Raw genomic sequence first — 24,201 nt, 5'->3', positions numbered from 1 at the left:
AGTTCACTGTTGTACACAGTCTGTTTTCTATTTGTTAAGAAAACCACAGCATCATTGCATAATTCCTGATGGTAATAAATTTGAATAATCAGATTTCTTACAAAAAAATTCACCCACTAAAAGTCTATGATTCAGTGGATTTTAGTATGTTCACAAATATCACCAAATCAATTGCAGAATACTTTAATCATTCCTCAAATAAGCCCTGTATCCCTTAGTTATCACCGCTTAGTCACCTACTCCAACCTTAGGCAACCACTAATCTACTTTCTGCCTTTATAGACTTGTCTATTCTTGACCTTTCATATGAATGGAATTGTACATGTTGTCCTTTGTAACTGGCTTCTTTCACTTAGCATAATGCTTCCAAGGTTCATCTATGTTGTAGCATGTACCAGTACTTTATTCCTTTTTATTCCCAAATAATATTCCATTATATGGATAGACCACATTTTACTTATCTGTTCATCAGTTGATGGACATTTGGATAGTTTCCAGTTTTTTGCTATTATGAATCATGTTGCTATGAACATTCATATACAAGTCTTTGTCTAGATATTTGATTGCATTTCTCCTGGGTATATACCTAGGAGTGGAATTCCTGAATCATATGGCCTATTTTAAAATTTACTTATCTAGTCCTTTATTGATGGAAATTTGATCAAATTACATCTTAAAAGCCAGCGAGCCTCATGAGTTAGGCAGGTCAGGGCCACATTGGTGAGGATTCAGAGAACAATGGCTGCATCACAGAACCGGCCCAAGTCTTCCGACCTTTTCTCCCGGCATTCCCTTTGCTCCCGGACTCTTCTTCTCACCCGTTCTAGTTAAATCTGCTTTGATTCCAATGTGGCCTGTGATTCAGGGGTGTGAGAAAGAGAAGCCCCGTTCCTCACAGCCTGACCCATGAGCCCATCGCCCACTTATCTCTGAGGGGAACCCAACTCCCTCAGCTGTGTCCTCCTGCACAGGCTCCTTCCTGTCTGGGTTTCCTCATCCGGGACAGTCCTAGAGGAAGCTGGTGACTGACTCTTGACCATGGAGTTTCCTGGCCCTGTGACAACGGGTCTCTGCCACACCTGACAATCAGCCACACCTGCAACAGGTGCAGAACAGGGAATTTCAGGAACCCTCCAGGCTGTAAGCCAGCCTTGGAGAGCTTCCTGCCACCACTGTCCTGGATGGGACCTGCAAGCGCTGGAGGCTCCTTGGTACCAGCATGTTTTTAAACAACTCCTATGCTTTGGATCTTCTCAGCAAGCCAAAGCCAGGAAGTGCTTTCTATTCTGAGCCAACAGATGACAGATCGACTTTGATCCTCTGATTAATTGAAGGAGAGAAAATGAGTCCAGTTTCTCTCTGCTCAGTTTCTACTTGGTGCTGCCCTAAGACTCTCTGGGGGTCTCGTTGCTATCTGCTCTTGAACCTCAGTGCAGCCTGACTTCAGTAGGACTGTGGTCATTTGCAAAAAGAAGTTATTCTCTTTCAATGGCAGCTGCTTATATTTGCCTCCTTAAGAGTCAAGGAAAAGACCACCTCATGGAACGTGAGTATTCTGCTCTGACGCAAGGATGAGCAGTTCTAGAATTTCTTATATATGTCACATTATTAATTTATAAGTGCAAAACAGCACAGACGAAAAAAGCTTTGTCTCTTCTATAGGATATAGAAGATACCATCTAACTTATACATCTAAAAAGAAAGGTAAAGAACAATGTACTGCAATAATTAAAATACTGAGTTTCTTTCATGTGGAAAATGGACTGGCTTTCAAATAATTTAACGTTCTGTAGTTCTTAGTTGGATATATTTTATATGCATTTGAACATATTACATCATTCTATAACAATCCACAAAAAGGTCTATAAGTTTATACACGCATTCCAGGTTTAAACAAGTTCTCTTGCCCTAATTAAAGTTTGTGAGGTTCTTGTTGGGTTGATTTGTTTTTCAATAATTATGGGAACATTTTCCCTTTCCTCATTTAAGTTCTCAAACGATTCTATCAACAGCAGTAAAAAATTCCAGATCACTGTACTGTTTCTTATGAGTGACAAATTCTATATAATGAAATCTGTTAATTTGGGCTGTGTCACATGTGGTTTGTACAGTTATTTTTAAATGGTTTCTCCCTTAATCTCAAAGTAATAGATTATTCATTTGACAATTAACTATAATAAAACTACTGGTCTCTCTGAGCCTTGCATTAGCAAAATGAATTAACAACAAGTGAATATCAAATAGAAAGCACTTATGGAGCACCTTTGGTCTACCCAGCAGGTGATGGGATTTAGCCTATGACATGTCTGGATACATCTGTGTTCACATAGAGCAAGAAATGAGAATTTGAACCTATAAAACAGCTGGAAAATGTCTCACAGTACTACTTCTCTGATTTTTATCATTTCATTTTCACTGGCTCTCCTAGTACAGAAAACAGTTTTGAGTTAAACAGCAATTAAGATCTTAATCTTCTGGTCTTGGAAGGGCACACAGTGTCTTTACCCAGGGGCACTTCACCAATGAGATCAGGAAAGTGCCCACTTGTACTCTTCCATTTTTAAATTAATTTCTTTTTTCTTTTCTTTTTTTTTTTTTTTTTTGCGGTACGCGGCCCTCTCACTGCTGTGGCCTCTCCCGTTGCAGAGCACAAGCTCCGGACGTGCAGGCTCAGCAGCCATGGCTCACATGGGCTTCCCTGGTGGCGCAGTGGTTGAGAGTCCACCTGCTGATGCAGGGGACGCGGGATAGTGCCCCAGTCCGGGAGGATCCCACATGCCGCAGAGCGGCTGGGCCCGTGAGACATGGCCGCTGGGCCTGCGCGTCCCAAGCCTGTGCTTCGCGATGGGAGAGGCCACAGCAGTGAGAGGCCTGCGTACCGCAAAAAAAAAACAAAAAACAAAAAACAATACACATGGTACAAAGTGTACAAAAGGGCATCTGTGAAAAGTACGTCCCCTGCTCCCAGCTCTCTTCCCCGTGGGAAACCTCAGGTACCAATTTCTGTATATTCTCCCAGAGATATTTTACACGTATATAAGCTTCAAGCAAATAACATACCCTCCTTTATACACAGGATCGTATCAGCTATATCACTATACACTTTTTTATTTGTTAAGATTTAGTATCAAGAAAATTCTTTGTTACTTTTTACGGCTGCATAGTATTCCACTGTGTGGATGTTCCAAAATGGATTAAACCATCTTCCAATTGATGCTACTCAGGCTGTTCTTAAGCATTAGTCATCACAAGCAATGCTGCAATGACTAACCTTAAACATGCATGGTTTGGGGCATGTTCCAGCGTATTTTTAGGATAAATTCCTACAGGTAGAATCGCTATGTCAAAGGTACATGCGTTTGTAATGTCAATAGACCTTGTCAATCTGCCTTCCATATTGGTTGTATAAATTTGCGCTCTCACCAGCAATTAAGCAAGGTCCTGACAACCCTGCAGACATATCCAGTGTATTCTGAGACATCATGAGTTTGCAAACCTGATAGATAACAAAATGTTATCTTGCTGCAGTTTTAATGTGCATTTCTCCTATTATGAATGATACTGAGAAGCTTTTCTTATGTTTAAGGTCCATTTCTTTTTCCGACCTAATTGCCCATATCCTTTGCATATTTTCTACTGGGGTTTTGGATTTTTCTTATAGAACTGAAGCTTATTAAGAAGTTTAGTGGCATAAATTTCCATTTTTCTCTGGTTTGTCATTTGTCTTCTGGTTTTAGAGTATGCAATCACTTTAAAATTTTCTAGGTAGTTGAATTTAGCATTTTCTTTCTTTCTTCCTTTTTTTCCACCTCTGAATTTTTGTGTTTCACTTAGAAAGGGATATCCCACTCTGACATGATAAGGGGGAAAAAAATCTACCATGTTATTTTCTAGTACTTTAAATTATTTCTTTTTTTAATGTTAAAATCTTTGATTTATCTGGACAGTTTTGGGGCATGAGGTGAGAGATGTGAACTCACTGCTATCTTGTTTTAATGCTACTTATTGAATAATCCATCTTTTTCTTCCTGATCAAAAATACCCCTTTATTATCTACCAAATTCCAATTCCAACTCTACTGATGTTGTTACTCTGTTCCATTGGTCTTCCTGTCTATGTATTATGTCACACTGTTTTAGCTATTGTAGTTTTATAGGGAGACATTTTAGGGAAAGCTGTACTTGGTTCTGAAGAGCCCCTCATGCCCTTTGCAAAGCCCAGTAAGCCCCACCTGGGCTGTGGGCAAATAAAGCACTCATTCATTCAAAAAATAGTAAACATTTTTCTGGCTGGCTAGGTTTAAATTTCTGGCTAAACTTATTTCCACTGATCACTCTTTCAGAGTTTTCCTAATTAGGAAAACTTTTTCAGTATGCAGAGTTTGTCTATTTCACAAAGAAATCCTACTGATCTTTTAAGTGCAATTATGTTAGTTTTGTAGATGATCTTAGGGACAATTGACATCTTTATGATGTTGCATTTCCTATTCAAGAATTTGGTGTTTTGAACTCTCTTGATTGTTAAAAATATATTGACATGGGAGTTACTCAGTTTTCCTCGGTCTTCCCCATGTATACATGTTATTAAACTTTTGTGTGATTTTCTCTTGTCTAAAAGGAATATATTGACACGTATGTTGTTAGGCTTCTGCCCATTGAACAGAGAAAGCCTCTTTCAGCAGTCCCATTTTCCCACTGATGTAAAGATACTGCTATTGGCTTGGTCAGGCAAACTTTAGCCCAGAATGCTGGGTCTCATCTGGACCTCTCTGTTTCTCAGGGGATCACGGAGCCCCCAACCAGACCCAGGCCAGCCCTGTCCTGGGGCACCTGCTGAGGGACCACTTGGAAGGAAGGAACAGCACCAACTCCACCAGGGCCCTGAAGCTTCCAGACGGGACCAGTGCCGCCTGGTATATCCTGATCATCATTGGCATCTACGGAGTGATTTTCCTCTTCCGACTGGCCAGCAACATCCTCAGAAAGAACGATAAATCCCTGGAAGATATTTATTACTCAAATTTGACCTCTGAACTCAAGAAGAAAGGGCTCCAGAGCAAGGCAGCCAAATGCTCTTCACTGCCCGTTAGCAACGGAGCTGTCCTGCAGCCCAACCAGGCCAGCCTGGGGATAATGTGTGGAAACAGCAGCCCCACACCGAAATCCAAGGAATCCCTTGAAAGTCTAGGCAAGCAGGCCTCCGTAGAAAAGGCCCAAACTTCTTGCTTTGGGGAGCAGCTTTGGATTTAACTGGAACCTTGAGAGAGGAGTCGAGCCCTTGAGTCGGGCTGGAAGAGCATCACTGAGCCACTGGTGGATGGGGTTGTGACCAAAAGCCAGCATCCTGTTTCCTTCTCAGGTTTTCTGGTGCTTTGAGATGAGCAGGGGTAGTGGCTTCCAGCCCAACTCAACCTTCACTGGAAAAGCTTGTGCTCCAGGAAAGGGCATGGGACATCCAGTGTTCTTAGAGTAATCTGGGAAACTCTTGGTGTATATGTGAAGGTGGCCTCTTGTCATGGAAAGAAGGCTGAATTTCGAGTCAAATCCCTTGGATGAAAATTCAACTTCTAGAGGGTCACATGAACTTTGAGTGGCTAGTGGCTCATCTGGAACATGTGAGCGTTGGGAAATATGGTCCCAGAGGGCCATTAATTCTAAAAACTCTGACTGGAATATCGAACCAAAGTTGTCAGTATCAACATCTTCATTTTCAGAAGTTCTTCATTTTCATTGAGAGGGTGGGGACCATTGAAAAAAACGTTAGTTTTGGAGTCAGAAGAACCAGACTCTGGTCTGAGTTTGACTATTGACCACTTTGTTGTCCTTGCACACATCACTTCACCCCTCTGGACCTTAGTTTCCTTACAGATAAAGTGAGGATAGTGATGCCAGTTTTCTGCCAATCTTACAAAGTAGATAAGAGCTAATGAGATCATGCATATGAATGTATTTTGGAAAGTAAAATAAATATGTAAATATAAGCCCTGTTGTGGTGGTGGTGATAATGGTTGATGGTGGTGGTGGTGGTGGTGGTGATTGATGTTGGTGGTGATGGTAGTATTGGTGGTGGTTGGTGGTTGATGGTTGGTGTTGATGATGGTGGTGTTGGTGGTTGATGGTTGATGTTGATGGTGTTGGTATTTGTTGATGTTGATGGTGGTGGTGGTTGATGTTGATGGTGTTGGTGATGGTTGATGTTGATGGTGGTGGTGGTGGTTGATGTTGATGGTGGTGGTGGTGGTTGATGTTGATGGTGGTGGTGGTGGTTGATGTTGATGTTGGTGGCGGTTGATGTTGATGGTGGTGGTGATGGTTGATGCTGATGGTGGTGGTGGTTGATGTTGATGGTGGTGGTGGTGGTGGTTGATGTTGGTGGTGGTTGACGATGGTGGTGGTGGTGGTGGTTGATGTTGATATTGTTGTTGGTGGTTGATATTGATGTTGTTGGTGGTGTTGATGTTGATGGTGGTGGTGGTGGTTGATGTTGATGGTGTTGGTGGTGGTTGATGCTGATGGTGGTGGTGATGGTTGATGCTGATGGTGGTGGTGGTGGTGGTTGATGTTGGTGGTGGTGGTGGTTGATGTTGATGGTGGTGGTGGTGGTTGAAGTTGATGTTGGTGGTGGTTGATGTTGATGGTGTTGGTGGTGGTTGATGCTGATGGTGGTGGTGGTGATGCTATTGTGGATCAGGAAATGATTAGTCTACTGGTAATAGCTATAAGTAATGGTTGTATTACCTTATTCTACAGGAGAGCCCATCTGCATAACAGTTGATGTTCTGTGCTCTGAATCAAGTCCATGAAATTCAAGTTGTATATGTAGACAAAACAGTCACTTTTAGATTTTGTTACCTTAGACATAAAACGATTCATTCAAATGTTTTTCAAATATCTGTTACTTATATTCTTGTCTCTGCTTCAAAAAGAAATAAGATCTTGGGCTTCCCTGGTGGTGCAGTGGTTAAGAATCCGCCTGCCAATTCAGGGGACATGGGTTCAAGCCCTGGTCTGGGAAGATCCCACATGCCGCGGAGCAACTAAGACCATGCACCACAACTACTGAGCCTGTGCCCTAGAGCCCATGTGCCATGACTACTGAAGCCCGCACACCTAGAGCCCATGCTCCGCAACAAGAGAAGCCAGTGCAATGAGAAGCCCATGCAGAGCAACTAAGAGTAGCCCTGGCTCGCCCCAACTAGAAAAAGCCTGCGTGCAGCAATGAAGACCCAACGCAGCCAAAAAAAAAAAAGGATGTGGTGTGTTTGTATGTGTGTAAAAAAAAGAGAGAGAGAGAAATAGGATCTTGCCTACCAGACTGATTAATTTAGAGAGATTGTGATTAACTGAATTTCTACAAGTGGCTTTCAGTAGGCAAAGAGAAAAATATATTTTATACCAACTTCTGTGAAGTTTATCTAGTTTCGCTTTTGGAGGGGTCTCCTGGATTACAAATAAAATGTATTTCCCTGTCTTCAGACAGTGGTCAGCAACTAGCCCCAATGATTTAATAAAGGTTAGAATTAAATGCCAAGCTTTTTTTTTTTTGAGAGGATGAGATAGACTTCCAGCTACTTTTCTTTTTTTCATATTTTCCACATCATCATCTCACAGACTCTCCAGCAAAAGTGTTGGTTTGTTTATACAGTTAGGGCTGGGCTTCATCCATATATTTGAGATGCTTACAGGGCAGCATAAAACAGTAGACACAAAGATAGATAAAAATGTAATCCACAGTGAATAGGAATGCAGAATGAACTAAAATGGGAGCAAAACATCAGAACTTAAGTGAATTTGAAGATAAAATACATACTTTCTTGTTGGTTTCTTCCTCATTATGCATTTTTCTCTTCCTTAATCCAACACCCCCTAATTTGAATTTGGGAATCCATATGGCTCTAAGAAAGCTGAAACTACTCCCAGTGCAAGGCTGAAATAAGAGACCTAGGTTAATCTAATCAGTGCATCCTATCTCCAGCTTCACTGACTGGGGCCAAGCTGGACCCATGACCTAAGTAAGCCTTAGAGTGACAGGAAGGACTTCCATGGGGACTTCTGGAACACAGATGCCCTCTCTTGTGCTGGATGGTGTTAAACACAGATCTGAGTCTGGAATTGCTGGAGCCATTTTTTTCACCGTGAGAAAAGCCAGTTTGAGGGCAAAAGCCAACATAAAGAGGAGAACTGAGAAAATTACAGAGGCTAGAGTCCTGATCAGACTGTGCCCAAAGCCTTAATTTCCCACTGGAATGTTTTAGTTTATGGGCCAGTAAATTCCCTTTAGTAAGTCCTTTGGAGGTAGGCTTTCTGTCTCCCTCAACCAAAAATATCCTCAATGAGATCACTGGAGAAATAATTTCCTGGAGGAAGTGGGCCTTGGAGTGGAATTTGATTTAAAAAAAAAAAAGCAATGTGATGTGGTAAGGTGGGATCATTTCTTTCACAAAGATTTTTATATTTATAGGATTTTGTGTTTATAGGAAAAACACAGATTTGGTATGCTTGTGTCAGCTCAACAGTCACTTGCAAGATTTCTCATAACTTGACCTCTCAAAGAGCATTCAGTGAGATTTTGTTCCATTTAATCCCTGACTCTTACTGTGGAAACTCCTTAGAGGGCTTGCCATGTTAGATATGAGGTCAGGACTGGCTCCAAAGGTATTTCCTAAGGAGCAAAAGCCACTGTCTTCCCACTGACACCCAGACACAGTTAGTTACGTGGAATCTGAGGACATTTTCCCTGCTTGATTCAACTTTACCCACTTTCTGGGGAGCTGGGCCGAGAGTTTGCCAGGGAGATGTGTTCTTGGGTGGGAATTAGATCCATGTAGGCTCCATTATAAGCTAGACTGGTGGGAAAGAACTTCAGGTATTAAGAATATTTTGTGCAAAATCCCTTAAATCTAAAATGTTTAGGCTCACAGCAATTAATCACTGTCTGGGCAAAACCTATGTAGCTGGACTAGGAGGGAGAGGTTCCAGCACCACAGTGTGTGTTCAAGTCAGTGACTGCGGAAGAGGTTTGCATGTTTCATCAACCCTGGTGGAGACAGGAACAGAGCAAACTGAGTCCCAGATTCAGACACTTTTTCTTTCTTTGTCCAATAGTAAGTTTGTCCTATAGTAAGTTTCTTTGTCCTATAGTAAGTTTTCTCCAAGATTAGCAGATCAGGACAGATGAAGGCCTTCCTCTGAAAAGGGAATTATTTAAAATCAACGTAGAGGGAATTCCCTGGTGGTGCAGTGGTTAAGAATCTGCCTGCCAGTGCAGGGGGACACAGGTTCGATCCCTGGTCCTGGAAGATCCCACGTGCTGCGGAGCAACTAAGCCCGTGCACCACAGCTACTGAGTCTGTGCTCCAGAGCCCGCGAGCCACAACTATTGAGCCCACGTGCCACAACTACTGAAGCCCACATGGTTAGAGCCCATGCTCCACAACAAGAGAAGCCACTGCAATGAGAAGCCCGTGCACTGCAACGAAGAGTAGCTCCCGCTCGCCGCAACTGGAGAAAGCCTGTGTGCGGCAACAAAGACCCAACCCAGCCAAAAATTTAAAAAATTAAAATTAAAATCAATGTAGAATGGGTTTGGTTCACTGTCTCCAAGAATGGCTTCCTCTGGGATTTGTGGCTGATGGTACCAGGGTTTGTACCAAATCAAATCGAGGTTACCACAGCTTTCCTGGGTGATCAGAACACATCTCTTCTGAATAAAAGTCTATCAGCTCTGCTGCACTATGATTTGTCTGGTGTGATATAATTACCACAAGATTTTAAAAGAGGATTTTAAAGAAGAATTTAGAGGGTAAACATTTGTTGGTATTTACCCAGCCTTTCGCAGAGTGGCAGGTGGCTCTGATTCTCAGAACTGATTCTGATTGTCTAGACTTCCACGAGAGCAGAAGAAGGTCAACTCACCCTTCAATTAAAGTTAGACTTTCTTCTCCTGGCAAAATTGAAACCAACTCTAGCTAACTCATGAAAAAAAAAAATGGGGGCGGCGGGGGGAGGATCTGGGAGAAGGCAACTGAGCTAGCTCACAGAATCTAAAGGGCAGCAGCTTATCCAGGCCTCAGGAAGGAGAGAGGTCAGTTTGCTCAAGCCCCTCACTCAGTGCCCTCAGCTGGAGAACTTTCTCTCTAGGGTCCTCCCAGAAGATGGCTCAGCTCCCATGCTGTCTCTTTGTGCCTCTGCTCACGTTTCAGATGTCAGAGGACAGCATTGCATTGGATCAGGTATAGCAGGTGCCCACCCCTTGGACCAATCACTGAGGGTGGACCCAGTGAGTGGAGAGCTCTGACTGGCTGAGGCTGGGTCATGAGCTCCCTTATGTGACATGAGGGCACTAAGTCTAGGAAGAAAATGCAAATAAAAAGAACTGTTAAAAAAAAAAAAAGAACCGTTGCTCAGATATCAGCCTCTGTGGAACTTTCTTGACTCCTAAGGCAGACCTGTTTGCTCCTCCAGGGCTGCCATAGCACTTGGTAAACACTTGGATGGGTCAAAGAGAAAATTTTATTTAACAGAATTTCTCCAAGGATGAGAACTGCATTTGTTTACCAAGTATTTGGTACAGGAAGTGAGACCCCAGAGGCTGCTGAATATGGGTAAAACTCTTCTACAGGAGACCAGGCGAAGAATTTGCTTCTCAAGAGAGGTGGAGGGAGGAAAAGACAGAGGGGTGATTAAGGGATCTAGCTTGATGGCAGAACACACTGAGAAATGTCTCCAATGACTCGCCCACCACCAGTCCCACCAGCTCTGATCTACAATGTTAGGAAACTCATGAAACAAACGCTTGAAGTGAGTGGTCTGGGAGACCGTGAAGGGACTGGGTGATGTGTCAAGTCTGTGGCAGGTAGAGTTGAAGCAGCAGGTGGACATGGGATGCTGGGGACAGGAACGCTTTAGTTCCAGTTTAGTTTTAGCTAAACTATCAAGAAGTAACAAAAGTCATGGAGAAGCTGGTACCAACTTTAACCAAATCCCTGTAGAGTGGGTATGGGGAAGAGGGAGGGTGGGGTGAGTGCTTGAGGGGGGCACCTGAAAACTTGGTCCATCTATTAGAGCACTTATCACATAAGACTACAAGTACTGGTCTGCAGTCTGTGTCCCCCGCCGACGCATGAGAATATGATTTTAAAAATAAGGACAACATCTTATTAATTTTGACATCACTCACTCCTTGCAAACACACAATAAGTGCTGAATGAGTGAATGTTGCAAGTGTGTCAACTTAGTTATTTACAATGGGTGCTATTCCATTTGGGACAGTAGGTACTAACAATTTTCTCTAGGCACTTTCTCCTGGTGGAAATGTCCAGTGCTCAGACAAAATATAATGAGCATGGAATTTGCACAGGGGACTTGTTGTCCTTAAGGTCTGCTTCCAGCAAGCAAAGGGAGTTGGATTATTACTGTTTATAATCTCTCTCCATGTTTACAAAATACACTTATCTTTCTATCTCATTTCAGTCCTTATAACAACCATGGGAGGTGGGCCAGTTCCTGGTTTTGGCCCTGATGGCTCCCTTTCCACCCGTAGGTCTGACTCACTAGTCTGTCTTCAAGCCAGCTCAGATATCCTCTCCTCCAGAAAGCCTTCTCCCCTTGCCCAGTCTCCTACAGGTGTGCCCCAAAAAATAGCAATACTCATTTAAAAATAATAACAGCTAAAATAAAAGGACTTGGTGTGTACCAGTTGCTAAATGTTCTACATGTATTATCTCATGTGCCTGTTACCCATTCTCTGCATCCCCAGGTCCTATGCTGCCTCTATGCTAACACCCACCAATGAAGCTAGAGAAAAACCATGCAGTCATTTGAACAGAGGAAGTTTCATATAAAGAATTATTAAATGACAATAGGGAAGAAACTATGAAGATGTAAAGAGAACTCTAAAGCATATCCAGGGTCTGAGGGAGAGTGCCCAGGGAAGGACAAACTTGGAAGGGGGTCCCCTCCCTAAGGCTGAGGAGCAGACCTCATTGGAGAAGGTATGGCTGCAGCCACTGGGTGGTGGAGAGGTTCACATGGTTGCCTGGGCCACAGTCTCTGGGCAGCAGTTAACAATTTCCCTGGCCCAGCAGAACCAAGGCTGATGAATGGGTGCATAAAGAGAATTGGGGTATAGGGAGCCCACTCACGGGCAGGGTACCACATAGTCTGTTGTGCACCGCACCACGATGGGAAGGCTGCAGAAAACAACTGCCCAGGACAGAGGTCAGCACAGGCTAGTGGACAGCCAGTGGGGGAGTTAGGCCATTGGTAGTGCGCTATGGACTGAAAGTTTGTGCTCCCACCCCCAAATTCATATGTTGCAGCCCTAATCCCCAATGTGATGGTATTAGGAAATAGGGCCTTTGGAAGGTGATTAGGTTTAGATGAGGTCATGAGGGTGGGGCCCCTACCATGGGATTAGCGTCCTTATAGGAAGAAAGACACAGGTCATGCACTCTTCGTAAAAGTAGCATGTATAAAGTGATTGGGGACAATGTGTTACAACAGAACTGCAAAATTGATCAATAAACCACAGATCAGAGCAGAAAAGGAAATTTATGTCATCCACCATCAGCATTAGCAATATAATTCGACACACTGGAAAATTTAATGAAGTGAAACCAACAAGTTGATGAGCCTCCAATAAAAGTCGTAAATGTCAAATTAAGCCACATCATTTCCATGACATGGATTTCTGTGTTGCTCTCATGTGTGCACAAATCCTGAAGTTCTTTGGAGAGTATTATTATTGTAATTATTATTTGCTGGGGAGATGCTGAGCTGTCTGCCCCCGAGTCGTATTCCTCCTGGGTTGTTTGAAACCCTGATTGCCTCATGCCTTCTGCCCTTAGCTGCCACCAATCCCAGACAAGAACTTTCATGCATTTGTCTCTTTATCATCAGGAAGTGCAGAGGGGAGCCTCTCTAGGCCTGGCAGGGCCCTTTACCCCACACCCCCTGCCTTGTAAACCCACTTAGCACAAGTTATATTAGGAAGTTTAATTAGCAGAAAACAAACAATTTGGGGGGGGGTCCCAGCTGGAGCCCAGGGGACATCAGGTCCCCTGCTGGGGTCAGATGTGTCTGAGCAAGTGTCAGCGAGGCTCTTTGCATGAAGGACAGAGGACAGATCTCCTCCTGGGGAAAGAGAGATGAGAGAAGTAAGGTTGGGCCCCTCTCAGGTCCTGAAGGCCCAGAAGTCCTGGCAAGAGCCCCAAGATTTACTGGGGGCTGCTTATGTCATGAGCACTCCCTGAACCACGCAGTGGCTGGGGGAGTGGGATGTGCTGATTGGCTTAAGCTTGGAGCAGGAGTTGACATGGCTTCCTCCAAAAGAACCTGAGCTTCATGGGAGACAGGTGAACATTGGAACCGAACTCAGGGCTCTGTTGGGGAGCGGGGTGGGGGGGGTGGTCGGGAAAATGGAAGCAGGGAGGCAAACATGTGTCCATTAAAGGTGCCGTAGGAAGAGAAGAAAACTAACATTTAATGAACACTACCAAACTCTGGGTGCCTTGATGTACACTAGCTGGGTGATCCCTTTATAAACACCACAAGGTGTGTGCTATCCGGGAATTGAGGTGCAGAGAGGCTAAGAAACCTGTATATTGTCAAACAGTGGGCAGGAAGTTCAAAGCTAGGTCCATGTGATATTTCTGTGAATTATTTGTCCAAAATATACCTTTATTTTCATCCAAGGTGAGGAATGAGAAGGCTACTGGTTTGGGCTAGGTTCATTTCTCTCTCATGCCCCCTGCACACGGTGGGTTGGCTGGGGCTCTGCTCTGTGTCATTACTGTCCTTGCTCTGAGACTCAGGTTTCTGGAGCAGCCACTGTTTGAAACATCTCTGGTCTTGGTGTTGAAGGGAAGAAATCCAGAGAGTCTCACCTGGATGGTTAAATGCTCCAGCCTGGAAGAGACGCACATCACACCTGCCTCCGACTCACGGGCTAAAGTAGCCCATGGTCCTCCCAACCACAAGGGGGTGGGGAAGTGCCATCCTACCCTGTGCCTGGAAGGCCAGAGCCAAACAATCCAGGAAGAGTACCAGTGGCTACTACAGAATTGAACCAGATCCCAGGTTCTCAAACCATGTGCTAAGGACTGAATGTTTGTGTCCCCTGCAAAGTTCATATGTTGAAATCCTAACCTCCAATGTGATGTATTGGGAGGTAATGAGATCATAAGGGTGGGGCCCCCATGATGGGGTTAGTGCCCTTAGGAGAAGTGACCTGAGGGCTTGCCTCCTCCAATTTCTGCCCTCTTCATGTGAGGAAACCCTGCATAAATGACTGTCTGAGGGCCCAGGGAGTGGGCCCTCACCAGACACTGTATCTACTGGGTCTACAGGCACCTTGATCTTGGACTTCCGAGCCCCCAGAGCTGTGAGAGATAAATGTCTGTTATTTTTAAGCCCCATCTGTGGTAACTTGTTACAGCAGCACAAAGGGACTAAGACTCCTTGTTCCACGGAGGTTCCTCAGGTCTCCGCAGGACTGAGGAAAGGTCAGTCCCATTCCCTACATTCTATCCTTTTCATTCATATAAAACTCAAACCTTTCTACATTAAAAAGAAGTCTATAAATTTTATGTGAGGAAAAAAAATTGTTCTGTTCCCTTTCAAAGTAACTCTGGGGTCCCTGCCAGCTCTACACCCATAGGTCCCCACCAGGCTCTGATCAGGCCTTGCTCTCAAAAGGGGGTTTCAACTTGGCCTCACCTTAGAATTACATAGAAGTCTGTAAAAAGCTTGATGATGCCTGGGCCTCGCCCCAGACCAATTCCATCAGAATCCCTGAGCTCGGGGCCCAGGCATAAGCAAAGCTCCTCTGATAGTTCCTCAGTGCTGTTCCAAGCAGTGTCAGGAAGCAGCTGAAGCCCTGAGGGCTGGTTATTGCCTTCCAGGTGAAGGCGGGAGGAGAAGCTGGGGGTGGGAGAATTGCCTCCATTAAACGAGGCAAGAAGCGAGCTGAGGAAGGTTGAAGAGAATTTGGTGATTACCCTGATGGTTCCAGCTCCTTCCCAGCGGCAGGGAGCTGGGGATGATGGGGCCCACAGGTTCAAAATTCACACACACGACACCGTCCACACACACTCACACGCAGACACACACATTCACACACACATCAGCACACATATACACTCACGAATGTGCACACACACATACACACTCACACGTGTAAATCTACCCCATATATACACCTCACACACACACACACACATACTTCCACACATGTATACACACTCTGCACACACACACTCTTACATCCATACTCACATGCATCTTTTTTGTTTCACAAGAAAGAGAAAGATCATATTTTGGGGTGAATGAAACTCCTCCCTTGTCTGGTCCAATTCTCTCATCCTACGTGTGACGAAAAGCAGCTGTGAGGAGCGTCAAGGCGTGTGAGAAGTCCCCCCCTTGGTTCTGGTCAACTCTCCTTAGCTCTAGAAAGTATATTAGAAGGATTTTTTTTTAAGAATTTTTTTGTGTGTGTGGAAAAACGGTGACTAGGGGTTCTTCTCCTGGTTGGCAAAGAGAGGTGAAGGGGCACTTTCGTCCTCTCTTCCCAAGCGACTTGTCTCCCAAGCGGGGTGATAATCATTCCAGCTCCATGGGTCGCCACGAGGATTAACCAAGATGCTTCATGTTGAGGGACCAGGGCTGTTTCCGGCACTAAGTGCTCTAGAACAATATCATCTCCCCCACTCACCGACAGAGCAGGGGCTTTGTGACCTCACTTGACAGACATGTCTCATTGGGGGTGACACTCCAACAGTGGGTTGTGGGACAATGAAAAGTCCGATACACACGTGTACACACACACAGTGGTGGATCATCTGCTGAGCAGTGAATTTGGGTTTCTTCCCAGCAGTTTTTCCTTCCTGCCCTGCCCTTTGTAGGGGGCGCTGGGCTCTGTGCTCGTTGCCCTGGAGGAGATTCAGGATGCCAGGGCGAAAGCCTGAGGGCAGGCCCTCTTCCCCTGTAGCTGAGATTGTGCTACTTGTCCTGCAGAAGGTAGGGGAGGATAGGGCTGCCTAGAGGAGAGAATGGGGGCAGAGCTGTACCCAAGCCTGGGGCCAGACAGACAGACAGAGCCTCTTGGGTTAGGGGAACTGCGGGGTCCTCAGCCTATTCACTCTTTGTCCCCCTGGAGTTGGCTGGGTCTCCTGGGACAGTGGCCTTGGGCACACACCTCAGTGGGCCGGATCCTAGCCTTGAAGTTATTAGCCCCAACAGGACTGCAGTGCCTAGGTGCCGGGACCACAGTGTTGGATGCAGGCACATCCGCATATGACCACAGTGAGCAGAGGGAGGGGTGGCCTCAGCATCCTGCCAACGCTCTGGCCTTGAGGGTGGGGTAAGGAGCCTCTACAATGCCCAAGTCCAGTGTGATTGATTTATATCAATAAGAGACTGTTTCACAGAGTGAAGAAAGTCAGAAAGAAAAACAGATATCGTATATTAACGCATATATGTGGAACCTAGAAAAATGGTACAGATGAATCAGTTTGCAGGGCAGAAATAAAGACACAGATGTAGAGCACAAACGTACGGACACCAAGGGGGGAAAGCGGCAGGGGGTGGTGGTGGGATGAACTGGGAGATTGGGATTGACATATAGACACTAATATGTATAAAATACATAACTAATAAGAAACTGTATAAAAGCTGTATAAAAAAATAAATTCAAAAATAAAATAAGCATAATGTTTCCTGCACAACCAAGTTTGTGCAATAAGACTCGAAGTAGCACATGTAAACACACCTCTGTGTATATGTGCGGCAACTCTTTTAGTTTATGGGATTTGGTGGGGGGAGGTTACGGTTGGTGAAACCAGTTTCCAAACGTTCCCCCTTTTTGGTGACGAGCACAATTTGTGGCATGTGTGCCAACAGAACCACACTAATACTTACACACTGAGTTAATATTTCTGTTCCTCTCCATCTTTGAACCGAACAAACTTGATGTCCCAGTTATACCAAATTAATTTCAATGAATTAAGCATATGACAGCATTCTACCTTAGAATATCCGTTACCCAGGCAGTGGAGAAGAAAGAAGTACAGAAGTGTTTTCTAGAAAAGCAGATAGTAGTGACTCTTAGGGCCAAGGGAGAAGGTTGTGACTGGGAAGGGGTGTGGGGTGTGAGGCTTCTGGGAAAGCAAGGTTCTATCTTGAGTCCTGGGAGGTACTTAAAAGGTGTTGCCTTATAAGTCATCAAGGAGACATATACCTACTGCCTCCTAGTGGTCCTTCTGTCACCCTGCACATTCTCCAAAGTGGGACGTGACCCAGGTGAAGCTTTGTTCTTTCTCCCAAGCCCTTAGTATCTCCCAACAGAACCTGAAGTCAAGAAGGGGAAAGCCACAAGGCATAGCATCAGGGGAAGGAGTGAAGGGAAGGGTTCTCTGAGTTTCTCTGGCCACCCATGGTGCAATGCTTTGCTTGAGTCCAGATCCCACCCACTTTACTGACTGGCAGGCTACTTCTCGGTCCTGCTCGGGTGCAGACTTGGCCTCTCCCTGGGCCAGTGAGGGTGGATGCTTGTGGTCTTTGTTGGCTTCCTTTCTGTCAGGCTGGACAAGATGTCCCAAGCTCATCTTGCACATTTCCTTCCCCAGACTTACAATCAAAGGACCCCTGATTCCTTCAGTAGGAAATAATATCGAGAGACCATGATCTGGAGGGTAGAGTATACATTGCTACTGAGTTTGTTTGTTTGTTTTGGTTTCTGACATGATAAGCAGTGAGGTTCATTAGTTTCCGTTTTCTTGCATATTTTAGAGATCATTGTGTTTTAGTTTTCTTTTTTTACTCTTGTTATTTTTAAAAAATGTGAAATGTTTATATTTTCTAGTCAAAACTATAAAACAAGATACATTCAGAAAAGATTTCTCACTTTTTTTCCTCCCTCCTGTTCTATCCCTTCCCCTATAGGTAAGCATTTTTAATTAGTGTTAGGTTTATTCTTCTGTTGCTTATATTTGAAAATACAAGCAAGTATGTATATTCTTTATCATTTATACACACACATATATTTACACAAAGGTAACATTATACATTTTCTTCTACACTTCTGAGCATGTTTCTCATGTCCATACATAACTAAAGATTGGATGAGAGAGAAGCAAACAATTGTTGTCTTGGGATTGACTTCATAGTATTATATAATGTTTTCACATCGCTCCAGGCCACAGGGTCCTGTGGGAGAGGAGGCAGAAAGGGGTGTCTGAACAGGGTTGGGGGGGGCTCTAGGACCACCATTACCACTTCAACCGAGCAGCCACACTTCTACATATTTAGCATCCATACCAAATTTGGTCTGAAAATGGTTCCTGCCACCAGAAGAAAAATTCTAAGAGAAAATGGCCACAATTATCAACCCAGACCCACTGATTCTAGCCTCTGAGAAAGTTGCTTGGAGAGCACAGGCTTCATGTTAACTTTACTATGCTAGGTTAGTCTTACTGTCTGGCATTGCTTAAACTTGAGTCCCAAGAAAACTTTGTGGGAAGAAAATCATCCATTCAACAGTAGAGAAAAGCACCCAATAAATCAGTTTGTCCACATCTTCATTTGAGGGAACCCATTATTCACATTTATGAAAGATCTTTAAGGAGACAAGAAAATACAAAGGAAATTAAAGAGGCTGCTAGAGTTTGAAGTAAACTGTCATTTTGCCTTGAGTATATAAAACTAAAGTCCTTTGTAGACGGAGTATTGAATTAGCTCAAGAATTGGCAGCCCCAGTGAAAGACAGGTATGCAGGCTGACTTTCTTTCACTGTTCGCCATACCCTTTCTGCCGCCTGGAAAAACCACTCTTGATTGTGAAAGTGGACAGGCAGCAGGCACAAAGTCCATGTGTACACAGACAAACCATATATGTGTCTAGGCCTCACCGGACACATCATGACTTGTACCCTTGGGGCCTGGCACAATGCCTGGTGTATAGTAGGTGCTCAGAATGGTTGAATGAACAAATATATTACACTTCATCCTCATGACCTAAATGGAAATGAGTGAGGAACTTGGCTCATCACTGTTAAAAGGTTGCTTTAGGGGCTGAATTGTGTCTCCCCCAAATCTCATGTTGAAGCCCTGACCCCCAGGACCTCAGAATGTGACTATCTTTGGAGACGGGGTCTCTAAAGAGGTGATTAAGGTAAAATAAGGTCATATGGGTGGGCCTTAATCCCACAGGACTGGTGTCCTTATAAGGAGAGATTAGGACAGAGACACGTGGGCACACAGAGGAAAGGCCAAATAAGGACATAGGGGGAAGGTGGCCATCTGCAAGCCAAGGAGAAAGGTCTCAGGTGAAACCAGACCTGCTGACACCTTGATCTTGGGCTTCTAGCCTCCAGAACTGTGAAAAAATAAATTTCTGCTCTTTTGTTACGGCAGCCTTAGCAAACTAATACAATTGCCAATCTCTCTCCAGACCTACTACAGATGCAATGTCAAAGTAACATCTTGGATGGCTTGCCATTCCCATTCCCACGTCATATAAGCCAGAAAGGAATTGTTCTGAGTGTGTGTTTCATGATGCTTTGAAATCTCAAGTGTATCTATGGGACCAGCTCAGCTGTAAGAAAGCCCTTTATGAGGTCATCATCCCACTCTTGCCAGATCTCTGCAGATGGAGACACTCAAGCTTTGAAAAACACTTGAAGAGCTACCATGTCTCACTTTGCAAAACCTCTTTTAAGAAACATTATTATCAGAAATCTATTCAACAGCATGAAGAGGAAGCAATGTCTCCAGTATTTGAAAACCCTGAGAACACTGCAATATGATGGGTTTACAACTGTATATTTTGGGGAAACTTATATCCCTGAGAGTCTTGTAACAGGGGAAGATTTTAGTGATGGCCATTTCATGCCAACTCCAACTTGGTGTATTGTGCATGCCGGTGGTAGTCAAGGATGGATGCCTTGGAAATATCGGATGTTCCTAAGGGATGAGTTATGCATCAAACAAGAAGAAAGCCTCTTCTCTGAGTTCTGTGATGTGGCAAAGAAGACCTATGGGAAGTGCACCATTGTGGTCAAAGACAGAAGGCAGCAGGATGAGATGAAGCCAAAGGAAGACACAGAATCCGAGGCCCAGGCCCATGTCTCATCAGTCCTTAACTTAACGAACATCACATGTTGTCCTGAGGTGGCCAAGTCCTATGGCCATAAACTACTCTCTCTGCCTTCCCCTTACAGTTATCTGAACCCTCTAGACTCAGCCTGGTCTTCTCTGAAATGGTTTGTCATCAATTACAGAAAGGAGTTTTGTTTGCAATCCACTGATGGTGTCTATTCTTACCAGTATATACTCTTCAGTGATTTAATTAGCAAAGGGATTGAAAGGATAAACCCAAGCAAATGGAGAACACTAACTAACAAAGTACAAAGATGGGAAAACTACTATCTTGGTAAATTTTCTGAAGTGCGATTCCTCTAACAGCAGGGCCGTGCTGTGGGCATGATCTTTACCAATTCTGTTGGGTTTGATTCTGGACCACTGCAGCCAAATATGCTCCAACAATGACCTCACAGGGATGCTGTGAGGACTGCTTCCTAAGGGCATTGGCAAAGTGCTTATGGTTCGCTGAAGGTTTCATTAAATCTTGTTGGTAAATTAGTGATCTTGACTTTCGTCTGGTTAAGGCCACTCTGAGGGCTATTATGTCAGTGAGAGGATGAGAGTTAACCGAGCCCAAAGGAGCTGGGAAGTGAGAGAGATGAACAGAGCTAAAGGTTGTGTGAGGAAAAAAAGAGAACCAAGAGTGTGCTCACAGAAAACTGAAATTAACTAGTGTGCCTACTGGTTTCAGTCCACCAAAATAATCCACAGGGAGCCGGCTTGCCATCAACAGATGTGGTCCAGATGGTGGCTGAACAGGCTCTTTCCCTTCCATTGCTTGAAAGCAAGGAGGCAGAGGGTGAGCAAGAGACATCCAAGGAAGTTAAACCCCAACCAGATCCTCCAGGCAAGTTGGTGGTCCCCATAAGGAACCTGGAAAGCTATGACAGTGATTGGTTCAAGTTGGACTTGGTGGGTGAACAGGTGACGTAAACAGGAGGGTCTACAGAACCCACTTATCCAATCCGTCTCCCATTCCAACTCCAAGAATCCCAATGGGAGGTCACTAGCCCGTCATGCAGTTGCACCTCGGGGCCCTGGTTGCTGAGCCACCTGTGGCTAACAGCACCCTAAAGTCTGGGGCTGCTGCTAATGGTGGCTGTAAGGATTTGTGGTGGTATTTTTCACTTTTATAAAAAAAAAAAAGCCCTGCCTCCTATTAAACATATCACAAAATTCACTCTTGTCTATGTACGTTCAGGCAGTAATTTTATAGCAGAAGTAATTATTCTGGGGTATGTCAAGAACCATGTCTGAAAATTGCTACCAACTCCCAATAGACTTGCCTATATATCAGATGGTGAGGCCAGGTTCCCGCTAGCCAAGCACAGAAAAATCAGATTCTTTGCTTGTCTTCTGCCCTAATTCCTTCCTGAAACTCCCTGGATTATTTAGAAACACTTTGTCAGAAAACAGATGTTCGGTGCTTTTCAGCAACTAAGCTGTGGACTTCTGCTTAATTATGATTATTATCATAATTATCATCCTGTTTTTATGCATTTTATCTGCAGATGAATCACACTTACCACCTCCAACCACTGGGAACCAGACACTCTCAGCTACACCTCCCACTTTACAGCCGACCGTGCAGTATGAGCTTCTTGTGGCTGCTGTGACAACTACCACACACTTGGTGCACTAAACCAACAAAAACTTATCCTCTCCCAGTCCTGGAGGCCTGAAGTCTGGAATCAGTTCCGCTGAGCCAAAATCAAGGTGTCAGCAGGGCCCACGCTCCCTCCACAGGCTCTAAGGGAGAATCCATTCCTGGCCTCTTGTGGCTTCTGGGTGGCTGCCCGCCTTCCTTGGCTTGTGGCCACATCACTCCAATTTCTGCTTCTGTGGCCACATTACTTTCTCCTCTTCTGTGTCCAATCTCCCTCTGCCTCCCTCTTATAAGGACATGTGTGACTGCATTTAGGTCCCATCCAGATAATCCAGAATCATCTCACCATCTCAAAATCCTTAATTTAATCACACATGCAAAGATTCTTTTTCCATATAGGGTAACATTCACAGGTTCCAGAGATTCAGACCTGGATACATTTAGGGACCATTATTCAGCTGAGCACAGGTTCTAAAGGTTTTCTTCTGCCAGCTGAAATACTGCATTTCCCACTGAAATACTTCACTTCCCACCACATTTCCCAGGGGTAACACAGTTACCCCTGGTGAAATGGCTCTCACTGCGTGGTACTTTTTTAAACCTTTTATTTATTTTATTTAAAAAATTTTTTAAATTTTTTGGCCATGCTTCGCGGCATGAGGGACCTTAGTTCCCCAACCAGGGATCGAACGTGCACCCCCTGCCATGAAAGCGGGGAGTCTTAACCACTGGACCGCCAGGGAAGTCCACTGCATGGTACTTTTGTGTGGTTTTTTTTGCTACCTGTTTCATGTATGTTTCAGGATTTATGTTCCTTAAGGGTAAGTAACAGGACTCAGACCTCCTTGGTGACTTCAGTGTCGGTGGCCTGCGTTTGGGATGTCAGTGCGTTTTGCCCCACGTCGCATTTATCTCACACCTGTCCAGAGTTCTGTAGTGACAACCACTAACAGCTATACACGCTTAACTCACTTAATCCTCACAACAGTCTGCGACGTAGGAACTACCATTGTCTCCATTTCTCAGAAGGGTAAACTGAGGCACAGAGAGATACGTAACTTGCTCCAGTGCGGGAGAGCTGAGGTTCAAATCCAGAGTTCCCAGGTAGAACTGTTATTCACACAGCCTCTCTACTAACGAGCAGCCCAGTTCACCCTCAAAACAACCTCTCAGGTAGGTCCTATCACTTTCCCATTTTACAGATGAGGAGACTGTGACACTCAGGCCAGTCAGAGCCTAAGCCCGTGTGCCCAGCCGCCATGCTTGGCTTGGTTATTGAAACACGGTGTAAGGCTTGCCTCTGACATCAGACAATCGGCTGGCAAAGTGGCTGCCTCCAACTGGACACAACAAAACATACTTCAGTACAATATTGAGCTAGAGGCAGGTATTTTTTAAAGACACATTATTTTGCAGTGAGAAAAAAAATGGGAGGGTTTTGGGTTATCAGATGAACAAGATAGACCAACAGAAGCTATTTTTCTTGGAAAACCGAGACGATCTAATAAAACGAGTTTAGGATTGTATTCCTTCGAGGCCTTGTTCAATCATTAGAAAGCAAGTAGGGAAAAAGAGAACATCGGTATAACCAGAGATCAAAGGGCCACGGGTAACGTGCAACTGAGTTACGTAATATTGTACTCATAATTAAGAAATGCTGCTTTACGCCAAGCATGGAAACTTCCAGGAGAAAATAGTGGAAAGTACACAGGGTTTTGGGAATCGGATGGATCTCGTTACAATCGCAAGTTTCCAGCTTGTTAACTATGAGACTTTGGACAAGTTACTTCCCTGAGGCTCAACGAACTCATTCGTAAACTAGAGTTGAGGGCTTAAACACTTAGCACACACCAAGCCACTACATCATGACCAGCCCCGACTCAGCGCTCAATAAACTGGAGCTCCTGTTACTGCAGTGCAGGCTGGGATTCCAGCAAGGGCATCCACAGTTGCTCCTCATTTCCTTTTCACTCTCTGTGGCAAATTCTCGCTTTTTATCACTGGGTTGTAATCAGAGTAGACACATCTTAAGACGTGTCTTTTGATCAAAGGAAATTCTTTTCTCTGGCATTTCTTTTAAGACCATCCGCGATAGGTTAGGGAATTAAGGATAAGAGGTCTCTTCTGGTGGTGTGGACAGCAAGGATGGAGAGTACAGCCTGGAACCTTTTGGGAGCAGCACTTGTATGAAATAAACAGTAGGTGAGGGCTTCCCTGGTGGCGCAGTGGTTGAGAGTCCACCTGCCGATGCAGGGGACGCGGGTTCGTGCCCCGGTCCGGGAGGATCCCACGTGCTGTGGAGCGGCTGGGCCCGTGAGCCGTGGCCGCTGAGCCTGCGCATCTGGAGCCTGTGCTCCGCAATGGGAGAGGCCACAACGGTGAGAGGCCCGCGTACCGCAAAAAAGAAAAAAAACCCAAAAAACAGTGGGTGATAAGGCCCAGCAGCCCTGCAGGTGGG

General features: G+C 44.7%; 1 protein-coding gene across 1 annotated transcript; it reads left to right on the top strand.

Annotated features, from left to right (window-relative positions):
• The first annotated feature begins 19,684 nt into the window (after window positions 1-19,684).
• On the top strand, window positions 19,685-20,455 carry C4H21orf140 (chromosome 4 C21orf140 homolog). Its single transcript, XM_065875912.1, has one exon. It carries the CDS (start codon window positions 19,685-19,687, stop codon window positions 20,453-20,455), a length of 771 nt encoding a protein of 256 aa, XP_065731984.1.
• Window positions 20,456-24,201: the final 3,746 nt, after the last annotated feature.

This window comes from Phocoena phocoena, chromosome 4 (assembly GCF_963924675.1).
Source record: "Phocoena phocoena chromosome 4, mPhoPho1.1, whole genome shotgun sequence".
NCBI lineage: Eukaryota > Metazoa > Chordata > Mammalia > Artiodactyla > Phocoenidae > Phocoena > Phocoena phocoena.
Note: the sequence above shows the minus strand (reverse complement) of the source record. Positions and strands in the feature narration are given on the sequence as shown.

Bases quoted from the DNA above. Each gene is read 5' to 3' on its own strand.
- C4H21orf140 (XM_065875912.1), top strand. From the start codon at position 19,685: ATGTCTCACTTTGCAAAACCTCTTTTAAGAAACATTATTATCAGAAAT.